The sequence below is a fragment of the Tinamus guttatus genome, unplaced genomic scaffold, assembly GCF_059628265.1.
Source record: "Tinamus guttatus ecotype Peru unplaced genomic scaffold, ASM5962826v1 Tinamus_guttatus_pri_ptg000497l, whole genome shotgun sequence".
Classification (NCBI taxonomy): domain Eukaryota; kingdom Metazoa; phylum Chordata; class Aves; order Tinamiformes; family Tinamidae; genus Tinamus; species Tinamus guttatus.
The window spans coordinates 3,669,977-3,693,260 of NW_028289031.1; the positions used below are offsets into that span (position 1 = coordinate 3,669,977).

The following is a 23,284-nucleotide window of genomic DNA, read 5'->3' on the forward strand; positions in this document are numbered from 1 at the left end:
TTATGAATAGACTTTTTATGAAGTAATTTTCTGCAGCTTATATATCCAATCGCTTATTTAGAAATAGCTTTCTCCAGGTCTAAAATTACTACACACAAGCTAATTTCCCTTGGTGCATTTAACTCTACTTCTCTTTACCACTCTGTAGCAGAGACACATATGCAGCCATCAACAGCAGCCCGCCAAGCACAGGAAAAGAAAGGAGAAATTTTTCTCTCAACTGAGAACCTGCAGGATTACCAGGCTGCAGAAGGTACACTGAAGTACTCAGTGAGAATAAGTACGCTTATTCTGACTCAGTAATTTCCCTTTGAAGGGCAATGCTACTATTTTACCCTTTCATTTTTGCATTCCCTGAAGCGGAAGCAGACCCTCGCATCGTAAGGAAAAGATGCTACCACAGATCTGCTCTCCCAGTTGTTTGGCAAGATGCAAAGGCTAAGTTATCATAACCTGCAGCCCAACAGCAGGGCCACTCTTCATTTTCCTTGTCTTATTTCTTATCCATAGCAGAACTACAGCTAAAATAATCAGAGAAGATAAAGCCACATAAAAAATGAATTTTGATATCAAAGGCACCTATGAAAGGCAAGTTCTTCCACATGCAATATGGGAATGACTATTGCTTTTTCACTAAGCCATAAACAGCTATTTAAATATGTTAAGGATAGACAGAGTTTTAATTTACAAATAAATCATAATGAAATTGTCTTTTATTGGCTTCCATCTTGTACCTGCTAATAAAACTGCCCCCTCATGTGAAGTATCTGCAAATTCTGCATTGCTTGGATCTACAAGGCCTTTTCAGAGATTTTATTTTTTTGGCAAGGAAGATGCAAAAAAAAACCCTGCAGATGTTAAATACACTACAGAATTATTTATTGCTAGTTATGCCCACAGAAACAGTACGTATAAACCCCTTATCTTCTCTACTTCATTTTATTGAGGGGGGAACCCCCAGATAATAGGAGTGCCTAGAGCTAAGCAGACTCTGTTTGACCTCGTAAGAAGCACAATCTGGATTTGCCAGATCAATTCAAACAGGCAGAAATAGTGAGGATGCAGTTTTGGGTCTAAGAGAGGCTGCAGCTCTGTCTCCACTGCACGTTCCCAGCTCTTCCTCCCCTCTGCTTGTGGCTGACAAGTACTCCTGTAGCTACCATGAGGAGCTATTTTAGAGAACCAATAATCATGAAAATAAGCATTGAGTGTTCATTTCAGACAGACCAATTGCCTGACTTGGAGCTCCCCATATAAATCTATGTTTACTCACGACAGCTCAAGGGCAGGAACGCAGCAATTGGGATGTGGGTCAGCTTACGCTGTAGCAAACGCCCACTGAAAGGGAAGGCTTTTCCACTCCTCTCTCCCCCTTCTTCCCCAGGTTAATGTGCAATGAGCTGATCACACAGGCAGATGAACAAAAGCAGCCTTGTGGCAGGAAGAAGTCTCACACGTTTTGGTGATGCTATTGCAGGAAGGCTCATTATCCCTAAGCACAATTTTATGAGATGCAGACAAAATACTTTCTGTAGAAATTAAACTAGTCACAGCATGAGAGCAACTGAACACCGATAAACAATGCTTACAGAGCTCACTTTTGCTTTACTTGATAACATTCCTGACAGCAGGATCTCTCACATTCTTCGCTAAATTTTTACAGTTTATGGATTACATTACCACAGATTCTGCTTTCACAAGGGCACCACCACAGGAGGCACTGAAATCCCAAGCTACCAGCAGCATCGCGCGCCGCTGCGCTGTGAACGCACCCATCGCTTGGGGAAGGCAGCAGCCACAGGGCTGCCCTGGCGCAGCCCACACAGGGTGGTCTCCTCGGCCTGGGGCAGAGGAGCTGCTCATATCAGGCGGCACCACCACGGCCAGGCCCACCCTGTCACCCCACATCCTCTGTGCCTGCTCCTGGATGTCACTGCTAATGTTTCAACCCTGAGTAAGCCATGGTAGGGATGTAAAATTCTAGACATGCCCACTTCCCTCCAAATAAGTAGACCCACAACACATACTCATACCAAAAAGAAGTGAAAAGTTTATGCTAGTTCAGCTGCCCAAAGGGGAGAGAAACACAGATGTTGCAGTAAAGGGAGGGATGGAAATAAGGAATAATGGACAAGAAACCTTTTGGCAGAGGCTATAACATCAGAACAAACTCTGGGAAGCAAAGCTAAAGCCACCACAAATCAAACCCACTAGGAAAAATAATTAGGCTACATTCATTTTGGACTACATGAAATCTACTTTCAAAACATAACATGCAGCTTAAACAAAAGCACAGAAGTAAATCATCATAAGTTAGCCAGTCTGTACTGTAGAACAGAAAGAAAACCTGTTGCTGTAGCAGCATACAAGTAATCACAAAGGGAACAGTGTCAGAAACGTCAAATTTTACCCAGAATCTCCAAATAGTATGCTCAAGAACAGAATAAATAGCTCTGGTCATAATTATGAAAGTTACACATATGTTCTTTCTGCTCAGTGCACATGCTGCAACATCAATTCACTTCTGTTTTCCAAGAGTCTACAAAAGTGATAGCACTCAAAAAGCAGCCTAATAATATCAGTTTGCCTAAAGCACCATTGACAACACAGGCAATGGGCTTCAGGAGCTGGCATCATTACGCTGGAGTCTTACAAAGAGTAGGCCACAAATTAATCTGAGCCAGGCTCACAACTGAAACTGCCACCTCCAGGATGCTTGATGACTTGCGTGATACCACTTGGTGGTCTCAGTTTGGTTCTGAAAGAGTCAGTATTTATTACTGCAAAAAATACAACTGCATCTGAGATGAAACAGATAAAGGGTTACACTGATGTGAAATTCAGAGTAGATCACAGCTGTTCAAAACAATTGGACTTTTTCTTGGAAAAAGCATCTTGAAAGTCAGCTTAAAGTTCTAAAAACTTTTAACAGTAACTGAGCGCATCTCAGAATGTTAGTATGCATGTATAAGCTTTCTTTCCATGCAGTTTCCTTCTCATGCTTTTATTATATTTTTCCAGAGATGGTAACTTCTAAGGCTGTTACGGCTAGAACCTCTTTATCAACTTAGTACCGCAAGCTGGCTCCTGTCTCTGCCCCGGTGAATCATGCAAGTCAAAGATGACTTCAAGGTCTAGTATCAGGGGATTTTATACTAAGTCATGCACAATGTAATGAATTCATAAAAACACAGAATGTAAGCATATTTTTTTCTTTATGTATCATTAAATATTATACAAAATTAAAAAGAGGAATGCAGTTCATTCTAAAAAGCAGACACTAGAATACGTGGAAAAACAAGCAGCTGAGGGACAGTCTACAATGAACTTTAAGTTATATAGGTTGCATGAAAGAGCACAGGTTTTCCTGTAAGACAGCTCCCTGCTTACCACAGAGCCAGCAGCTACAATTTAACAGGCACTGCATCCCTATCTACAGGGAATAGAGTTCCACTGCTTCAACTCTTTGGTCTCTTATCTCTTCTCTACAGCTTGCAACATGCACCTTTTGAGACCTCTTCTCTCCAATCCTGCTGCTGATTTGGTCCAGATTCTTTAAAGAATAAGTTAAAAAATAATAAAAGCTTTAAAGTGACACCTGACTAATCTAAACAACAGCCAATCTGGTAATACCTTTATTATGACACAGCTGCACCTGCACAAAATTCTGCCTACTTACATGCAAGAATACTCCTATTCCTTAACTCGGATTCGCTTTGCAGACCATAACTGCATTCAAGACTCAGTTTTACTTAGTTGGCTATAGTGTTCATTTTGAGTTAGAGCGGTGGCATACAAGGTCAGTTCACATAATGTATAACTTAACAAAAGTTAAGTTACATTTAAATTAAAAAAAAAAAGTTAAAAGTTACTTAACAACTGTTACGCACAACAAGCAATCATTTTGTTAGAATTCTGTCATGATTAGTCACGCTCACCTCTTTATCCATACTCTCTAAATCCTCTTTACATAGGGTGTACAGGGGCATAGTCTCAGACATACTTGGCTGGCGTTTCCGCTTAGATGGGCCTGGCTGCTCTTCATTCTCATTTGCTGGTAACTCTTCTTCTTCTTCAAACATCTGCTGCTGATGTGGTTGAACAACTCTGAAAAATTTCAGGGGTCCCGCATAAGAAAAAAATACTTCATCTATAGTTTGTCTAGAAATCAAATTCTATACACAGCTTATGACAGCTGAATATGACTTTCCTTAATACTGCTACAGTCTATGTTCAGCAAGCAAGAGAGCAAAGATCAGGTCTCCCAATGGCTGCTTTTATTTTCTGTCTGATGGCTTAAATTTATATTCTACCTTTGGCTGGGTACTCCTCTCCTGACTTCCCATTATTCCTGCAAGTAACTATCAAACCTTTTTGAAGTCAAGAGCTTCAGTAGCTGGAGATGTACTTCTCCTACAATACTTCAAAGTTGGTACTCAAATGGAGTTTGTCTATCACTTGACAAGTTCATCATTTATGACAATTCGTGTATTCTAAGAAATGTTTCTTGACCAATGTGATACTCATGTTCCTTAGACTCACAATCTCTCTCTCTTCAACTCTCAACTTCACAGATAATAGAAGATTTTTCAGCAGACCTAGAAAACTCATTTCTACAATCTCAATCTTCAGTCTTTTCCTAGATGCTAAGCCTCATTGAGATGTGAAGAGACCCTTTTCTGGCTACTGTATTCAGATACGGCTCTGTTTTTTCTTTTCTTTTCTTTTAAAAATTGAACCTTACCACATCATTAGTTCCTGTATTTAAAGAGAATATGTAGATACAAAAGCAGTAGCAAAATAGTATTTGGAATGGATTAGATACAACAACTTCCAAGGAACTGCTGTAAAACAGTAATGAAGAGTCACAATATCTAAAACCATAACAGGAAACTCATCGCTCTTAGGTAACATTTCCACCATTAAATATTTCTAAAATCCTATTTGGTAAGCCCAAGGGTTAAGCCAAAATTGCTCTGCAGCACAGCTAACTGAACACGCAATGCGCTGCCGCTGCCACCACCACACGGGACACGTTACTGCAGCTCAGCACTGTGCAGGGCCCTGTAAACAACCCCAGGGTGCACAAAGTGCTTTTACTGTGGTAGCCATGAGAGGGTGAACGTGGGGTGTGACGACCAACACCAGCTGCGACTCAAGCCATAAACTGCTTCGGGCTGTAACCACCAGGTGAGGAACATCATGGAGCCAGGCCCCTCCAGACAGTGGGGGAGATGCAGCAGCAGGCAGCGTGGTCTCAGCTACGAGGGCAGCACGGCCCCTTCTCACCCAGTGGGGACCTTCCGGCAGCAGCTTTCAGGCAATTATCCTCCCCCTGCCACCCACCAAAGCCCACCCACAAACTTCAGATCCTTTAATGACAGGTAAGACCAGTCACAGGCCAGTTCTTATTGTTTCTGCTACTGCAAGCTTAAAAGCTTCTCAAGAGGGCCATCCAGATACCATTTTCCCCCCTATATCTGTTTTTCAAACACATAATTCACAAGCCATATTAAGTTGTCAACTGGCCTTTCTTTAGGAATCCTATTTCCTGAATACACATCCACCCTCGCAGATCCCCTGCATAGGTGTAAGAGACAGGAATTCTTTTTTAAAATGACGGGGGGAAAAAAGAGAGGGAAATCACATTAGTGAGTTGTGGGGGGGAAATCATGTTATATGCAATGGAAGATACTTGTCAACTCAGCACTATTTTGCAGTGCAGCACAATCAGCGCACTTATATTTTAACATTTCTGGATGCTGGGATTTTCTATGGAGCCAAAAAACAAATCAAATGTAGTGAAAATAAACAAACTAAACTTATTTTTCCATTATAAATATTTCTTTTAAATCACAGCCTTTTCCCCCCCTCATTCAAATGTTTTTCCATTTCACATTTTTCTTTTTCTGTTAAACCCCTCAGACAATAATTTTCACACCTATAAAGGGGAAAACCCCACAGTATTACACTGTATTTTCTCTAGGGATCTTTAATTACTCTATTTTCGTAACTTTTTAATATCCTAGCCAAGAGACAGTGATTTAAATTCTTAGTAAAACACAGAATGATAACACACAAGGTATAAGCATCTTACGCTACTGTATCAAAAACACGACAAGGTTGACTATGTCAAGAATTTTACACTTAAGTTATATATAGCAGGGAGCTAAGCAGATTTTCTTAAAGTTATTATTTTTTTTTAAAAGAACATATCATACGGATGACAGTGAGAACTTCTCTTTTTGCAGTTTCTGTGTAGTCGTATTTATACTCTTATTTTGAATATTGTAGGAAGATTATCATCTTTAAGTTATAGCAAAGGCAGGGATTATTTTCCACCACAATTAAATGAAAATTGTAATGACAGTTTAATTCCAAAGCTACTGAATAGCAGGCATAGCTGTGAAGTTCTATATTCTGAAGCAGTAACATGCAGAAATTCAAATCAAGCTGAAGACTCCATCAATGATATAAGTTAAGACTACATGGAGAGGTGTAATTGTTGCACACGCTGGTTGTATTACTATAAAAAGACACATACATGTTTTATTTATATTGATATACTTAAGACTATTGTCAGATTTTTTTCCCAGCATTTTCCAACTACTACTGGTTAAGAAACACTGGGACTTCTCAAAGCATACCAAAGTAGAAGATAAAATAAACAAAGACTACTGCAAAGTTTGTAACAAACATTTTTATTTTACCAAAGAGGTTTTTCAACTGCTTGTTACACTGATCCCAATCTAAAAGACATACAGAGGCTGCAATCGTCACACTTCTCTAATGGGAGGAGTTTCCTCGAGGGTCACACATACTCTGGCGAGGTCGGCTGGCACTCGCCCACCTCACACGTGTGGTGACGCACACGAGTGTTAACACTGACCACCCATGGGCTGGGTGCGACGCCCGGGGTAGTGACAAGCATCTTACTTTGACATCGGGTAAGGGCAAGAATTAAAATAGTCCTGTCACCATGGCAGTCTGAAGAGTATTTGAGGCCCAGGAATCACTCGGAATACTTTGTTATTTTTTGTAGTCAAATTTGATAACATTAGGCAGAAAAAGTGTAACACTGAGCATGTAAATTAAGATTTGAAACTGTACAAGTGAAATTAGATAATAAGAAACTCAAAGAATTTTCAGACACCAGTATCACGAGCCACCTGTTGCAACTATTGACGCCTCTTAATACTATCTAAAACCACAGCGCTTCTTTTAGCTTCTTACATGTACATTACACTCATTTTATCAACTTTTCTTCATCTCTTACTGAATTAATAGCATTTACTAAAAACAAACCTGCAAAATCATTTTTTCTTCGTTCTTTTACAAGATGCTATTTGCATCTCTTTTCATGGACAACACTGAAATACTGCATCTCATGAACTATCATCCATTTAGACTGAAATTCCCAAGACCAAAGCAAGTGTTCTTGGAAGTCTCATGGGTTCAAGTGCAACATCAAGACACTAAAATCAGTTTCTAAATCAGTTGCTCTCTTGAAACCATCTTCAAAGCAAAAAATATTTAGCCCAACATGAAATTATGAGAACTGACACAGACTTATATTGTACTCAAAATATGAAGCTCTTTTCAGCAACGCATCTTGTGGCAGGTTATGCTCTAAGCACAACAAGGGCTACTCTTACAGTAAGTCCCAGCATCATTGTTACTGTTTCTTCAAGGGTTTCTTCACACGGCAGTGCAAGTCTGTTGATCGTTGTCTGAAATGTAGATAAGTGTTTTTTGTTTGTTTTGGAGATTAACAAATTATTGCAGGCTTTCACCAGAAAAAGAAGATTTTGACTAGACACCCACAAGAGGAATCAGAGATATTATTCTAATCTTGTTTAATAAAGTATACTAAAGATTTTAGGAGATAGTTATTTTAAAATACCTACACTTGCAGGCAGGCTTCTGTCAAAAAAAAAAAAAAAAAAAAAAAAAAAAAGTGCCCATAACGAAAGACAGAAAAAAATATTATTTTAGATAGAAGAAATCAGTTCCTATTTACATTGCTTCAGATTTTAATATGGCAGCATTCATTTTGCATCCAAAAGGACATGGCAAACTGAAAAGCCGAAACTTTGGTTAATTTGTATATAAAAAGTGTTTGCTAAAGCTTTCGCCCTTCTCCCCTGCACTACATTAAGAGCCTGGCGGAGTTGTGAGCAGTAAATGCTGTATCCACCTGTGCTGAAATTCAATGACTGCATTAAAAGTTTTGTCATCTTTCTGAAGGAGGTGAACATATGAGCAGAAAATCTCTCAGGCCACAAAATGTATTGCCTTTTACTAAGAAATTGCTACATTAAGGTAGTTCTCTCTTGAGTCAAGCACCACGTCAGATTTAAAATTGACTCAACTCATGCTCAGCTGATGCACAGAAAAACTGTTCACATTCATTCTTTGTTATTTATTCAACCGCCCTCGTGCTCTGCATTGTGCTAACTATAAATCAGAGAACTTAAAGCGGGTTTTGGTTGCTGCTTTCGTTGTAGACTTTACCAGTATTTTCTTCACGTTAACAACCAAACTTAAAGACAGCTTAAGTGCTCTGAGGACTCTACTAACACACTTCAATTTAGAAATCAGGGTTTACAGGTCAGTCATTTTACTGCTTGAAACAAATAAATAGACAAAGACTAAAAGATTATTACCCAATGTAAGAAAGGGAACTAGTTTAAGACTTCTGCCTCATTATGTAATGAAGCTGCAGCATTAACTAACAGGATTCAATTTCTTAGATTAAATCATCTGACCTGAACACTCACAGGCAAAAAAAAAAAAAAAAAAAAAAAAAAAAAAAAGGATTTAGGTGTCAACATACATTTTCATCACTTTTTGACAGAAAAAGGAGGAACAGGCATTGAAAACTATGCTTTCTAAAGTATTGAAAGATGCGTTTATACGAACACGAACCATCACACTGATGCCTCTTACAAGAGTCAAGTGACAATTACACATGCACAAAGTCTCCCCATCTCTTAACAAATTCCCTTTCTCAATAATTGGCAAACAAAACAACAACAAAAAACTTTTCAGCTCCTCTGGATACTGGCTTTGACTTGGCTATTTAAATATTTTTTTCCTGATCATTAAACACGTCACAGGTTTTAGACAGAGTTAAAAAAAAAATGAAAACAGAAAATATTAAACAAAGACTGGAGAGGAAAAAAAAGTAACGCTGAAATAAGAAAAAGCCTTGAAAAAGTCCAAGTAGACTGGAATAACTTTGCCACAGCAAGATACAGAAGAAACACAGCAAGATATGCTATGCACACAAAACTTTTACAATATGAGTGATAAAACTGACGGGGAACAAAGATGAAAGTAGAAAACTGTGTGTGTTTACACTTGTGCTTTGTATTTTTGAAGTTACTTTGGAGATTGAAATGCTCTGTAATAACTGCCATAGTCTGATCGAATTTTATTACAAAACAAGCTACAACAGGATTCTTACTTTTCTTTGTCACTGCTGTCTGCAAGATTGGCTGAAGCCTTAGCAAGCCATCCAGACTAGATCTCTTATACGGTGAATTCTGAATGCATTTTAGAGAAAGATTTCATGCATCCAGAAAGCAGACCTGCTCCTCTTGCTTTAGTGTCATGATTTAGTGATCAAAGGATTACTCCGTAGTATTCAATTTTATGTTATTTAATAGTACTTGGTTAGCTACACTCCTGCCATTGCTTATATTCCTCAAAGTAAAACACAGGAGTAACCTCCCATCTGAAAAGTAATTAAGAGAAAAACTTTACAAACAAAACCAAGCACTACCAGATATATTTTAAAAAATAATATATTGGATTTAAGAGATATCAGCCTGCCTCACCTGGCTGTGAGTATAAACCCACCAAAAAATAAATGTAGTGTGAAATCTGTTATATGCTCTAAAGCATAAACTCAAACCTTAAGTGTGGCACAAAGAATCTAGAAGATTAAGTCACTGATTTCACTAAAGCTAAATATTCACTTTTAGTCATTTCCTTAGGCTGAATATTACAAATCTATTTTCACAAAGTAAGCAGGAAAAAAAAAAATAACCCTTAAGTCAAGATGACAATCTGATCAAATGCAAAAATATCATCAGTTAAATTTAAAAACCAACATGTGCAAACATAACGAACGTGACACTTAGCTACGCCTTACGTACCTGAAGGAGGAGTGTTCCCCGTGGACTGGCAAGGTGAGGGGTGGAGCTGGAGCCTGGATGTACATGGCCTGGCCGGGGGGCGGCGAGCCTTTCCGGATCAGCTTGCCAGTGTTGGGGTCATAGAGGCGAACTTCAGGGCCGGGCTGAGACCTGGGGTGGATGGGCGTTGGGTGGAACAGAGCAGTCGGGAACGTGCTGTGCGCATCAGGGAATGTGGCGGGGCTGTTCTCTCTGGTGGATAAAGTTTGGAAAAAAAAAGATTTATCAGTTTAAATACACTGTCTTTAACCAGCATGGAAGATGATTGGTATTTCTTTTCTCTAAAGGGAAAAATAGGGAGGAAGAAAAAAAAAAAAAAAAAAAAAAAGGTGAAAAATTTCTTTGGAAATTTTCCCATCTCTTCCATCCCACCATGAAAATATCACTGAATTTAAAACAGAAAAATGCAAATGTCATACTTGCATCGTTTTAAAAAAATAATTAAAGATACCTTAAAATAGCCTTAAATATAAAGTTACTGAAGTTGCTTCTGGGGGTATTAAATACATAGTTAGATTAGCATGATCATCTGCATATATGCTACTAACACAAAAGCATGCTTTTGTATAGAATCTAAATGCATGCCCTTCAACACAACTGAGAAAAAATTATTACATGGCATTAATTTGCAAATCATCCAATTCATTTGTCAGCATACTAAAGCATTTTTAAATCACAGTTTTATAAGTGCCAATAAAAACACCGAGATCAGTCTGCTGAAGTCACCACTATGGCATACTATGCAATTAAGATAAAAGACCACAAAAAGAAAAAAGAGAAAATAAAATCATTAAAAAAAAAAAACAGTCACAAAAAAGAATGCAAACACACTATGAAAACTACAGAATAAGGAAAAAAAAATCAAGTACACTGAAACAAGCATTAGAAGTACCACAAAACTGAAGTTTTTCACATATGTTTTCACGGACTACCCTTCTCAAATAGTATTGCAAAAAAAAAAAAAGAAAAAAAAAAGAAATTTAAGGTCACCAATTCCAAGCTTACTTAAACCCTTCAACTCATTTTATACGTGACATTTTTCCGAGTTCATCCCTTACCTACTTCACAAGTGTTCTGCATCAACAATTGCCATTTCAAACAGATTGATAAAGGGAAAAATCTTTTACAAAGAATTTGCACTTCAGGTTAATAAAATAAAAGTTTCTGCATTTTTAAGGTGTCCTTACTGACTTCAGTTTTTGAGGGGGAAAGTGTACAAAGCTAAAGGTAAACCGTATTTAAAACAAAGAAGAGGAAAAAACATCATTATGCCTAAGGTGAAAGGGAAGAGTAAATTAGAAAAAAAAGACACCAGGATGAACATTCACCCAAAAGGATGCTTGCAGGTCATTGTAGAGACTCCTACTAGAAAGCTTACAGTCCGGAAGGACCACGCGTTGTGGTAAAAATAGTAATTAAAAAAAAATCCAGTAACACTTTAATAAAAACATAAAGTGTTCTTAGTCAGGTAATAAGTGAATTACTTTTCTTCCTAAGTTTTAGGGATGCTGGGTCTCTTTCTACTTTCCCATTCAATCAGTAATCTCATTTTCAGATGTTTCTACTTTTGGTGCACTTTTGTGTGTTTCATTTTGCCCTCCAAGGGATGGCTTCCTTCAAGCAGAAAGCAAATCTTTAGCAAACATCTAGCTTATTCAGTCACTCAGTAACATGCATTAATTACTTTATTGCAGAAAATCTAATATACTATGTACCTCCCTGTTCAAACCTAGAAGTAAATAGCCTCTGCTAGGCTTGCAGGGTGCTGTTATGCAAATCTATTAAAACAACTCAAGGAGCAAAAAAAGCTGAGCCTATACTATCTTACAGTAAGTTCTTTTAGCCATTGTCCTTCCTAAAGCAGATTGCTTGGGAGTCCTTGATAGCCCTTAGCAGCCCTTGACTTTCCCTGTGTTCATATCATTTTTGACTGTGATTTCTACGTGCTGCCTTTCTACCGCCCTCATTTTTCATCCTTTTTCCTTCAACTCTTCGCACCCCCAAAACCTTCATGTGCTCTCTTACTACTCTCTGTCCCCATAAGTTGCTTCCAGTTTTTGCTCTTCTTTATGCCTTCCACCCCAGTTGCTTTTTGCTTCTCTGGCTTTCTATTTCTCCCCATTGCCTTACCACTGGGACTCAAAAAATCCTACAGACTTCAGCTGTAACCTCCCCACCAGCCTCATTTGGCAGAATGGATGATGCTCCTGCCCCTTGGGAGCATTCCTTGTGCTTGTGGGGTTAACTGATCAGCTGAGCTCTTTCTCATGAATACTGCTAACAAATGCAACTGCCAAAGAAACTGAATCCTGCTCGCTGCTGAACTGCCTTCCAGCTCTTGACCGTATTCAGCTTAAGTTGCACAGGAAAGGAAAAAAACAGACGGGTTCTTTCATAAAAATCTGCAAACATCATACAATTCCTGTCTTGTTGGTTAATTTGATTTTACAGCTGCAGTAACACAAAGTATTTGGTTGTATGAACAGCCTATCTTCACGTCCCCCATTCCTCTAAGCCCCCATTTACCTGTGTGTTTTGTTGTAGTCATCCTTCAAGGGAAAAAGCTGTTCCTCAACCTTGTCCCACCGCTCCAAGCAGCTCCAGAGCCAGTCAGGATTTACCACATGGAGGTCTTTACAGTCCTGAGCTTGTCTTACTTTTTCTGTGCCTATTATGAAGTCAAGCACAATATTACAGTGTTCCCAGATACAGAAAAGGCAGTTTTAGGTGCACATCAGTTTTGTGACCAATCTTAAAGAGACAAGCACCCCCCTCCACCCCCCCCAACACACCCAACAAGACAAAGCCAGCTGATAAGACTGAGACACTACAGAGCATGTGAAGGCCTTCGTCTCAAGCTGGGTGAAGGCATTTGCTATTTGCTGACGCGCTAAAACCAGAAGGAATTCTGCTCAAATTAATTCTGGTGGAAACCCCCTACATTTTCCTGTTAGCTACACAAACAGAAGTGCATTTTTTTTCTTATTTCATCTTCATTTAGATTTATTTGACTCTCATAAGAAACAACTCCTCACTGCTAGTGCTTCACATACTAGCACACCACACCAGCTCTCCTATGCACATTCAGGAGATCTGCTGCATGCACGGGCCACTGTGGTGCAGCAGTTAACGGGCCACTCAGCTTGGCGTAAGCCAAGTCAAAGCAGACACAGGATTACTTAGCACCAAAGGGGAACAAGGATTATTCTGTTATGCAGCATATAGCCATGGCAGGCTAGTGTGAAGTCCTCATGAAACCATGAGCAGAACAACGTGACAGCAGACAGGATCTCAAGTTCTACCTTCTGAGGGAAACTAGTGGAGAGCAAACACCACTTGGTCACGAAGCGTCATAACCAGTGAAAAAACAACAACCAATAAAATAGAAGGGGGAGTTAACTTTGCTTCTCAGAAACAACTCACTGTCCAGGAATTGCTACAAAAGTGTTCTCAGTGTTGTGCCTGTATGACATAGTGTGTACGCAGTATATCTCTACATATAGTGTTTATATTGTATCAGAAAAAAAAAATACCTAAAAGTCAGTACTGCCGGTATTATACAAAAATCCTGGCGTTACCTGCTGCACACACTTATATAAAACCACAACTTAACAGCCCAACAGTCCAGATTAATTTACCCTACTTACCTAGAAATTACTCAAACAGTTTTGAAGTATTAAAATTCATTACTTAAAGCTATGACTTACAAATCTTACACATGTCCTTCATCAAGAAGGAAGCCTCAATAGGGAAAAAAAAAAAAAAAAAAAAAGAACAATTCTGACAAGAAGGTAAGCACAGTAGTTTCTATGTCACATATTTAAGTTCAAGAGGACAGAAATTAATTTGATGGCTTCAGCATCATTTCCTGGAGTTTAATCTGCAGGACCACCATTTAACAACATAACTTTTTTTAAAATCAAAAATTAAAGTTTTGACTTCCTGTATTTCCGCACATCCGCACCAGCGGTCAGCAGTACTACTGAACAGCCTATATAAAGCCTGAACTTGGATCTGCTGGGGGAAGGAGCTCCCCTGCAGTTCAGGGGAGGACGGAGCTGCCTGCTTAGACGATTCAGCCACTAGTCTTGGGCAGCTTCACCTCACTAAGCGGAAGGTAAGTTAAGGGGATCACCTTCCTCCACAAAGCCATGGAAGCTCCTGCTTCCCTCCTTGGCTTGCTCAATACAACCCCCCTGTCCCACAGGAACAGGGCTACTTTCTTTCCCAATGCAAATAAATCGAAATCAATGAGAAAAATTAAGAACAACATTTCTTAGAGACGTGCTGTGCATATACACTTGTTTCACATTCAGCAGCAAAACCAAACAATTTTGCAGTTAAGGAATAAGAGTTAAACAGAAAATTTAATACTTTTCTCCACACAAATATCTTCGTAAATAAAAACAGCTGTTAAATTAAGATATCATGAAGATGCTTAATGAAGATAAACTGAGTATTTAAAAATGAAGTTGCAAGCCACAAACAACTTAGAAATGCTGTATTTTAAGCTCTGTTGTGAAGTAAGAATACAAACACCGCCCAATAAAAACTCATTAGAAATATTAACCTTAGAAGTGCAATAATGTTCATGCCAGCACATATTTGCTGTTCAAGAGATTATGACTGGCTAAAAAGCAAAACTCTTGCAGACATCTCTGGAAGGTTAGCACACCGAGATTGTTCATTCCCCCTTCATGGAAGAAATGTTTTCTAATTATTCTTCAGTTACAGAAACAATTAGTAACTTGGAACACTTCCATAAAACATCACCTACGTTGTCAGAGGCTGCTTCCACAGAAAGCTTTTACATGTTTTTTATTTTTTAAGTTTAGTAGGAAGTGTAGAGATGTCTGCTATTAGAAACAGTTCAGTGCAAAGTTCTATTTAATTTATACTTTAGATGTTTCTGAAGAAAGACAGAGGTAAGAAAGGAGAATCACATTAACAGAGTTGGGGAAAAAGGATTAAAGAGAAATTAAAAATAATCGAATGAAAAATAAGAAAATAAATGATAATATAACATGAACAAAGAGGTGAGAAGATAGCCATTTTGCAAAGGGTGCTGAGATCAGGTTCATAAGCACGAAAATTATAGGAAAAAAAGCAACAAAAAGAAATCTAAAAAAGCTCGCACCTGTATAGGTATTAGATACCAAATAAAGCTTCAGTCATGACTAGCAATAGTATCCTGAAAAAAAAGACAGCTCTGGAGCAGACTAGAATACAATGCGCAATAGTTACAAGAAGGATTTCACAACCCCACAGACTGCTTAATCTTTATTTGCTTGGTGCAGATAGACTCTATTTTGAATGTCTGAAGAAGAGTCATCCGATTTCCTGCTACACTTGTTTAGTAAAACCATGCAGTTTGTCCAACTAAAGATATTCCTGCTCCTTTTGAACTCCATTGCGAGGAACCTAAACGAGAGCTAGGAAAACACACCTTTGCATCTTTTTAAGTCTGGGTAGTAGTCCAACCATTTTTAAAATAGAAGTTTTTAATCTATGCTAAAAAGATTACATCTGATGTAGCAAAGAACTGAAGCATCCAGACGGCTGTAAAAACTAGAGATATTTTGTTTTTTCTAAAACTATGTTTGCAGTACTGTCCTCCAATCACCTTTCTCTATTATCAAATTCTAGGCTAAAATTGTTCCAGAAAGTTAAAACGCACACATGCTTTTTAGATGAAGAAGTTAAGCTCTAAGTTTAATATATTTGCCTTCTGAGGGGGTACAGCTAAGAGTACATACTATTACTATTACTTTCAATATTTATAACTGGTAAAGGAGGAGACAGCTTAGCCTCCCCCTCCCCCCTTTTTTTTTCCCTGAAATACAGTCCCCTTCTATAAGGAACATGGAATCTGAAACTGTTGGTTTGCAAAGTTCCCTGGACCTAATGAAAAGTTTTGTGCATCCAAACACAACTATGTCACACAGATAATTTTACAATCACACATGCGAAATTACGACACATGTGCAAAACAAACAAACAAAAAAAATGTTTTTGATTCTTAGGGAAAGCGTAACATGGTATTAACTGAGGCATAACAAAACCATCCAAACTATTCACTCTTCCCAGGTGCACGAAGCCTGTGACCATGACCACTTGCCCCCATAAAGAAAAAACAAGCAGTGCCCAAACAAATACAAACCAATCAACCAAAAACACATCCCAGGAGCAAACGCAGAAAGAAGCCTCCACAGAAATGGTCGGGGTCAGGACTCACCAACTCTTCTATTAGACACAACTGCCTTCTGCAGCCGTTCTTCAGGTCATATAATTTCACTGCAGCAGTTTGGCTTATCCACAGCATGAACTACACCAGGCACTTAAGCAACATGGGTAATTGAGACCTAAACTTGATGGATAAGACGACCAGAAGCAGCGCTATAATACATATTTTACTACATCCACATGAGCGCGCAGCACAGCCCGACAGTGAGAGATGCAGAGCAGGACAGCAGAGAATTGATGCCCGCATCCTACACGTTTCGGAGTTTTGCTTTTGGTCCTGTGGGCTGGACACCCAGGAGCACCCACCAGAGTGATCCTCCAAAAAGGAACCTGGCTTGCAGGCTGGAGGTGGCACCACAAGGACCCAAACTACTTCAAGAGGAGCAACCAGAAGATTCATTGCAAAAGCATCCTCCCCATTCCAGTGTATCAGAATCAACATATCTTTACAGCAATGTGCAACTAGGCTACTCAGTATTTTTTGAAAAAAGCTCATTTCCAGAAGTTCATTGCTCTTCATACCTTTTTTTCTAAACAAGTCTTCCTGCTTTACGGTCAAATCCTGAAGCTTTGCTTCAGCAGTATTAATCTAATAAAAATCCTACAGACTTCAGTGTTTCGTCCTACAAGACTTTGGTGAACTGCCCCAATCACTTCAAGTGCTAAATCCTCCTCTGTCTGACTTGACACTGATTTCTGCTGTTATTTCATCTGGTAGGTTTTGCCTCTCCTCACATCCCCAAAGGAAAGAGCATTTACCCCACACCAGTTTAAGAATCTGTAGTTTCCTGCAGGCCAACTAATACACAGTTATCACCTAGGCGAACTTGTGGGGCTGAGTCCTAGCTCTGCTGTGGTTAGTGGTGCCACCTGGAAATGCCTTGTCACAACTGGAGGGTGGGAAGGAAGGGACAGAACAACACGGTTCAGCCCTCCCACAGGAGCTAAGTCACCAGCTTACAAATACATCTAAGCTATTCCATGCTCTTCTCCTTTCACCAGCAACTAGACACACTTCAGCTGCTTCCCACAGGGGCCAGAGATGTGATACTTCATGGTCTACCTGCATTGAAATACCTGTAGAAGTCACCTGCTACCTGATAAGAGAGATTGAGTATGAAAATTGTGCTGACAGCTTAATTATCCTACCAGTTGCTGTCACAGCACCCAAGTTACACCCTTAAAATCTTTGATTTAAACGCAGTGCTGTCCTCCTAAAGCAAGAAGATACAACACTACTACTGCCATTGAACCAGAGGTGGGGGAAGGCAACCTTCGGTTGCTCAGCCTCCCCCACCAACACCGAACCCACAACACACGCTGTCTATAAGCATCTTTCAAAAGAGGCTAGTGAAGTATGTATTATTTCACTCTAGACTTCTCTACTGCCACTATTACGAAAAAAAAAAAAGGTGTTACTTAATAGTGATGAAAGATGACAACAGTCTCGCTCATTAGGCGGAAAACGTGGCCAATTAAGGGAGCTTTTTCAGAACACGTCAGTGCAATTCTTCTCTTATGGCAAGGGAGAGGTCGGCTTCCCAACGCTGCCGAGAAAGGCCTGTCGTCCCAAAGTGCAGGAGTTGTATTCTGCTTGTTTCTACTCGTGATCTCTAGCTTTAATTGGCTGTCTACGTTCAAACAGATTTTCCATTAAGTATCAAACGCAATATCTCAACTATATAACTATTCTGAGAAAATTCCAGGTCTCAGTAAAAAGTTAGCAAAAAATGTCATCCACCCTATAATTTTTAATTTTGATACATGTACCAAAAATTAATATTCAAAGTGTTAATAAACTTAAACATTATAAAAGCATAATATCATTAAAGCCTAAAGTTAAATCTATTATTCAGACTAATGTCTGACAACAGTGGTTGATTCATTGAGAATGGGCAGGCAGTGAAGAATTGGCTTAGAAAGCAGAACACAATGTATATATTTATATGCACATGCACACACGCCCATAACAAAACTGTACAGGCCAGAAACAAGCAACTGCTTCTCATCATTATACACTATATAGCTTATCCTAACTTTGAGTAACATTTTTTCTTTGAGAAGTGGGTGCGCGTGTGTGTGTGGAGGAGGAATTACATTTATGCTTACAATTTTACTCCACAATGGAATAGATGCACCCCATGTACATCAACACAAAGGAACTATCTGGTGCAAGACAGACCGTAAAAAGCCAGGAAACTTAGTCTGCTGGGCACTTATGACTAAGAGATTGCTTTTGCCTCCTGCTAAAACCATATTTTTCTTTCTATGCTATAAGAAAGAAAAAAGCAAACTCATGAAAAATATTTTATTCACAAGGTTGGAATTGCTACACGTCATTGAAAGATCAACTAGATGAATACTTTGAGGCAAAGCAACTTTGAAATGAAGCATTTTAGGATCTGAAACTTGAATGACTGAAGAGCCACACCGAAGTCATACTGACAAGCACCGCATCCAGTTAAGTATGACAAACTTGAAGGATTCTTGGATGATAAAATTGATATTATTGCAGTTTTGAAAGAAAAAGCAAATGTGAGGTGTTAAACCTAACAGAGGTATCTGTTTTGTACACTCTAACTCTTCTGTAGTTGTTGAACAGCTATTTCAACTATCACACCTTCCCACGTAGAACTCCCAAATGTTTTCAGTGAAGGTAATCCAAATAACCCCAATTTCATCTGAATTTAGGCGATATTTTGACTAACAGCATATTATCAACAGCCAAAGAATTAACACAAACTTATTAATTCACCGCTGGTTTGTCAGTACAGTTTTTATTCCACTATGAATTGGCTGGAACAATATTGCACTCCCTTCTTGCTACAGTTGACGATACCAAATAAAAAGCTACCTAGACCTTTCATCACTAAAACCGTACATTGAGATTACTGTAAAGTGAGGTGAGTTCACACTAGTCTAGCACAGATCCAGCCTTATCGCTATTTTGGCATAAAAAAATGGTAAACTGACAGATTTTAATCCACAGTGGCGTGAGTATCCTTAACACTACTCAAAATTAAAGGATTGGAAATAAGGAACTGCAACTATTTTCTTATCCATTACAAAGGTACACTCCTGCCCATTACAATTACGTAAAAATAGGTAGTTCTATAAAACATATAACAGTGGAAGAGTTCAGCTAAGCTCTCTCACATCTTCCACAGCACAAAAACAAGCAGGTGCCCTACACACAGAACAGCGATGGGCAACACCATTGAATTCTAGCCTTTTGAAATAATTTCTTTGTATTCCACACAAAATAAAACTGAAGAACTGCAAGCAAAAATCTGTGAAATCAGGAAGGGATAAGTTACTATAGCTTAATAACAAGACCAACATAAATTTGCCTGTTGCAAACATTAAGGTTTTGATCGTCAAACACTTAATATCACCAACTCTAACCAAGAGGTGAGAGATGCTGGACTACATACAATAGTTCAGTGAGTTCTCCTTTTAACGATTAAAAAACACACTCGATCAAAAGAGATGTTAAAAAAAAACCCAAAACTTTAAATAATGTATAATCCAGCTTCTCATTTACTTTTAAAACAATCTTCCCTCTAATTTTAATTCCATCTCAATTACATTAAGGCTTGTCGCTTATAAAATACAACAACAAAACAATAATCCACACAGCTCAAGGCACGAATACACTGTGACTAGGGGAAAAAAGTTGATGCAAGACTTAAACCTCATATACCTACCTGTCCTTGCTGCAATAAGATGGGTTGCTTTGTCAGGATCATCAGCACTTAGTACCAGGTTCTTCACAATTTTAGCTCCAAGGGCTGTTGCATGATAGTGCTCCCGTGTTTTCTCAATGGGAAAATTCGTTGGGTAGAGTCCACTAAATATTATGGTTACATCTGCCAACACCTTACTTTTCAGTTCTGGCACTATTTTTCTGATGTCTGGAATTTCCTCAATCTCCTTTTTCAGGTACTTATCATACTTTGTATAATAATCAGTGTGAACCCGAACAAGGATTTCTTCAAGGTATATTAGATGGTCATCATCATCTGTATCATCCTCCTCCTCTTCTTCCTCCATACTCTGGTCTAAGGACTCACCCATTGTAAATCCAGACTGCTCACTAATCTGGGACTCTGTTTCAGCTTCCTTCTTGTCTGAACACCCATTTCCTAAATCACAGAGGCTTTCCTGTTCGCTTTCTTCTTGTGCTTCAAGATCAACAGATTTGTCATGAGTATTTCCACTAGGTAGAGATTTTGTGTCCTCAGAATGGTTCACCTGATCATCCTTTTTTTCACTTGCATCAGTGCAACTCCCTTGCTGTAAATTTTCAACCTGCAGAGGTTGTTTTGATTTTTTCCAGCTTCTCTTTTCCTCATTTTCACTGTCTGATACAGAAGTGGATGACTTTCTGGCATCCACTCCACCATCACTTTCACTGTCACTAGACAGCTCAAAGTCCAAGTCATTTGTTACCTTTTCTTGGATTTCCTGCTTCTCCAAGACTGTCTTATCATTTTGTTCCGAAGAAATCTCAGATTCCTTCGCACTTGTCAACTCGTTAGCAACTGCGCTCTCTGTTTTGCAATCACTGCTATCATTCAAGGAGTCCTTGGCATTAGATTGGCCACTGGAATTCAAATCCCAGTCAGATATTTCACTGCTTGCAGAAGTACTACCATTAGTAGTGCAAGTGTCCTTTGTAGCTTTGAGACCATTGCTTTGTTCTTCTATACATGTAACATTCTTTATTTCTTCAGCATCTTTTGCTGATGTCACTGTTGAATCCAGTGCCTCTGGTTTTGCTGAGTGGTTTACTAAAACACAAAAAGGTATGAAATAAAACAGACTCATTTTTAAACTGTATAATTTCTAACATTGATCAGAAATTTATTCCATTTCCCTTTCCACAGGGAAAGGAGCACAGTGAAACTTCACTATGCTCAGTAACGACAATTGGCATTTTCCAAGCTGTTAAGAAATTTTAAGTGTCTTTGCTAGTACTAGAAAAGCCCTTCACAGAAATGCACTTCACCTCTGCAGAGGAGAAGTGCAAGTAGACTCATCACAAAAGTCTTTAGTAATTATTTGTCATCCTTGCAGACTTTAAAAGATTTATCTGGCAGCATTACTTTTAGGACCAAATGTCAGGGCAATTAAACTACTTTCCCAGACGCCACAGCGAAAAAACGGAGGGGGTGGGGGTGGAAATCAGTAAGCAAAGTTATCGTTCCAGAAAGTCCCAATCTAGAGCATTCCTATAAGGAATTCCTTTCTTCCGCTTTCAGGTGTTTTCTTTCTTTCATAACTAAAATTATTGTATTTTAAAACTTGGAAAAATATACACCCTAGAGCAATAAAAAGATGCTGTTCAAGCTTTGAGATCCTACTGAAAGGTAAGGAAAGTATAATGAACTGAAATGCAGAAAAGTAATTTTAAGTTATGTTTTCATCAAATGGCTGCAGATGAAGTGAGAGAATCAAAGAAACTGCTGACACCCAAGCAGCTGACCTCAAACCTTCTTTGCCAGGAAAAATGGCTAGAACTGCCACACTTTGGCCCTCTGCCTGTCCTGTGGCAACAGTAACAATGTGGAGAATGCATGCCAGGGCAGCCTGACTCTGCTTGAATACACTATAATCCTTACTATACTGGACATCTCTAGTTCAACAATAACAAAGTGCCACCATATGTATTAAAAAAAATTAAAGGCTAACCTGGAAAAAAAATCTGCAATTATTTCTTAGGTACTGCCTTTCAAACCCATTTTCCCCGAAATGAATACTAATGCAGTGGCACATACCTTCCAAAATTCACTATTTCTATTTTCCTGTTAAACCTGATGAACATAAGGTTCTCTTATCAAATGCCAGAAGAATACTTTAGACATCAGAATCCCTAACAAATTTTATTAGGATGATTTATGTAGGGAGGAAGCAGAGCCAAAAAACTTCATTTCCAGCAGCACAATAAGAAAAGAATTTATTAACTGTTACTCTAACATTTAGGAAGGGAAGAGGATAGAAAAAAAGAAAGAAGAGAAAGTTGGTTCCCATACCACTTACAAAGAATAAACTGCATTGTTAGAACCACACAGGGAAAAAAATCTAAATAAAAAAAGCTTTTTCACATGTCCTCCTCAACAAATTCTAGAGCAATTTGATATATTTTTGTATCAGTTACCAAGAACAGAAATGCTTTTACCAGTATTCCACTTCTGCTGTTGTACCTCACCAGAAGAGCTATTAATAAGAGACAGCCCAGTCCTACTGAACTACCTGTGTCTGTGCTGCAGGAGCTGGCAACCTACAACAGCCTCAGATCACTCACCTGAGCACAGCAGCAACACGAGCAAAACTACCACCATGACTTATGTCAGTCACACCCGCCAAAGCAGAGAGGCAAAAAAGTTTACAAATTAATTACCTTTCTTCTTCATTTGAATTTCCCTTGATCCAGGAGGTGCATTAATATCTCCTATCCCCTGAAAGTACACATATTTCTTCACAGTTATCAAATTGGGTGCAAACTTCCAAACATCCTCTCTGTCATCAATGATACAAACCATGGAATCTCCACATGGGAAGAGATCTCTAAGGAAACAGATAATAAAATTAATCTAGTTTTAGAGCAGAATACTATACATAAATAGGTTTTTTTTTTTGATATTCTGGTGTACTGCATGCATATCAGCTGGACATCTAGTTTATATACGAGTAACTTTTATAACATTACTAATTTTTTCAGAAGTCATGATTTGAACAGCACAGAAGCAACTATTGCACAGACAATATGCTATTTTTATGTAAAAGTAGGAGAAAGAAACAGTAACAGTTTTTAGGGAGTTGATTCCTTCAAGCCA

The 23,284-nt window shown here is 38.7% G+C and overlaps 1 protein-coding gene across 2 annotated transcripts in view; it reads right to left on the reverse strand.

Annotated features, from left to right (window-relative positions):
- Window positions 1–23,284, reverse strand: part of CTDP1 (CTD phosphatase 1) — a 101,465-nt gene that overhangs the window by 50,468 nt on the left and 27,713 nt on the right. The window contains exons 7-11 of one of the 2 annotated variants that reach the window (XM_088533411.1): window positions 22,849–23,015; window positions 20,153–21,238; window positions 12,729–12,870; window positions 10,164–10,394; window positions 3,939–4,107 (exon numbers count right to left, since the gene is read on the reverse strand). In XM_088533411.1, the coding sequence (XP_088389537.1) occupies window positions 3,939–4,107; window positions 10,164–10,394; window positions 12,729–12,870; window positions 20,153–21,238; window positions 22,849–23,015 (1,795 nt within the window). Of the gene's footprint in view, window positions 1–3,938; window positions 4,108–7,496; window positions 7,731–10,163; window positions 10,395–12,728; window positions 12,871–20,152; window positions 21,239–22,848; window positions 23,016–23,284 lie in introns of those variants that run through there. The other variant, XM_088533412.1, reaches the window with a different exon arrangement.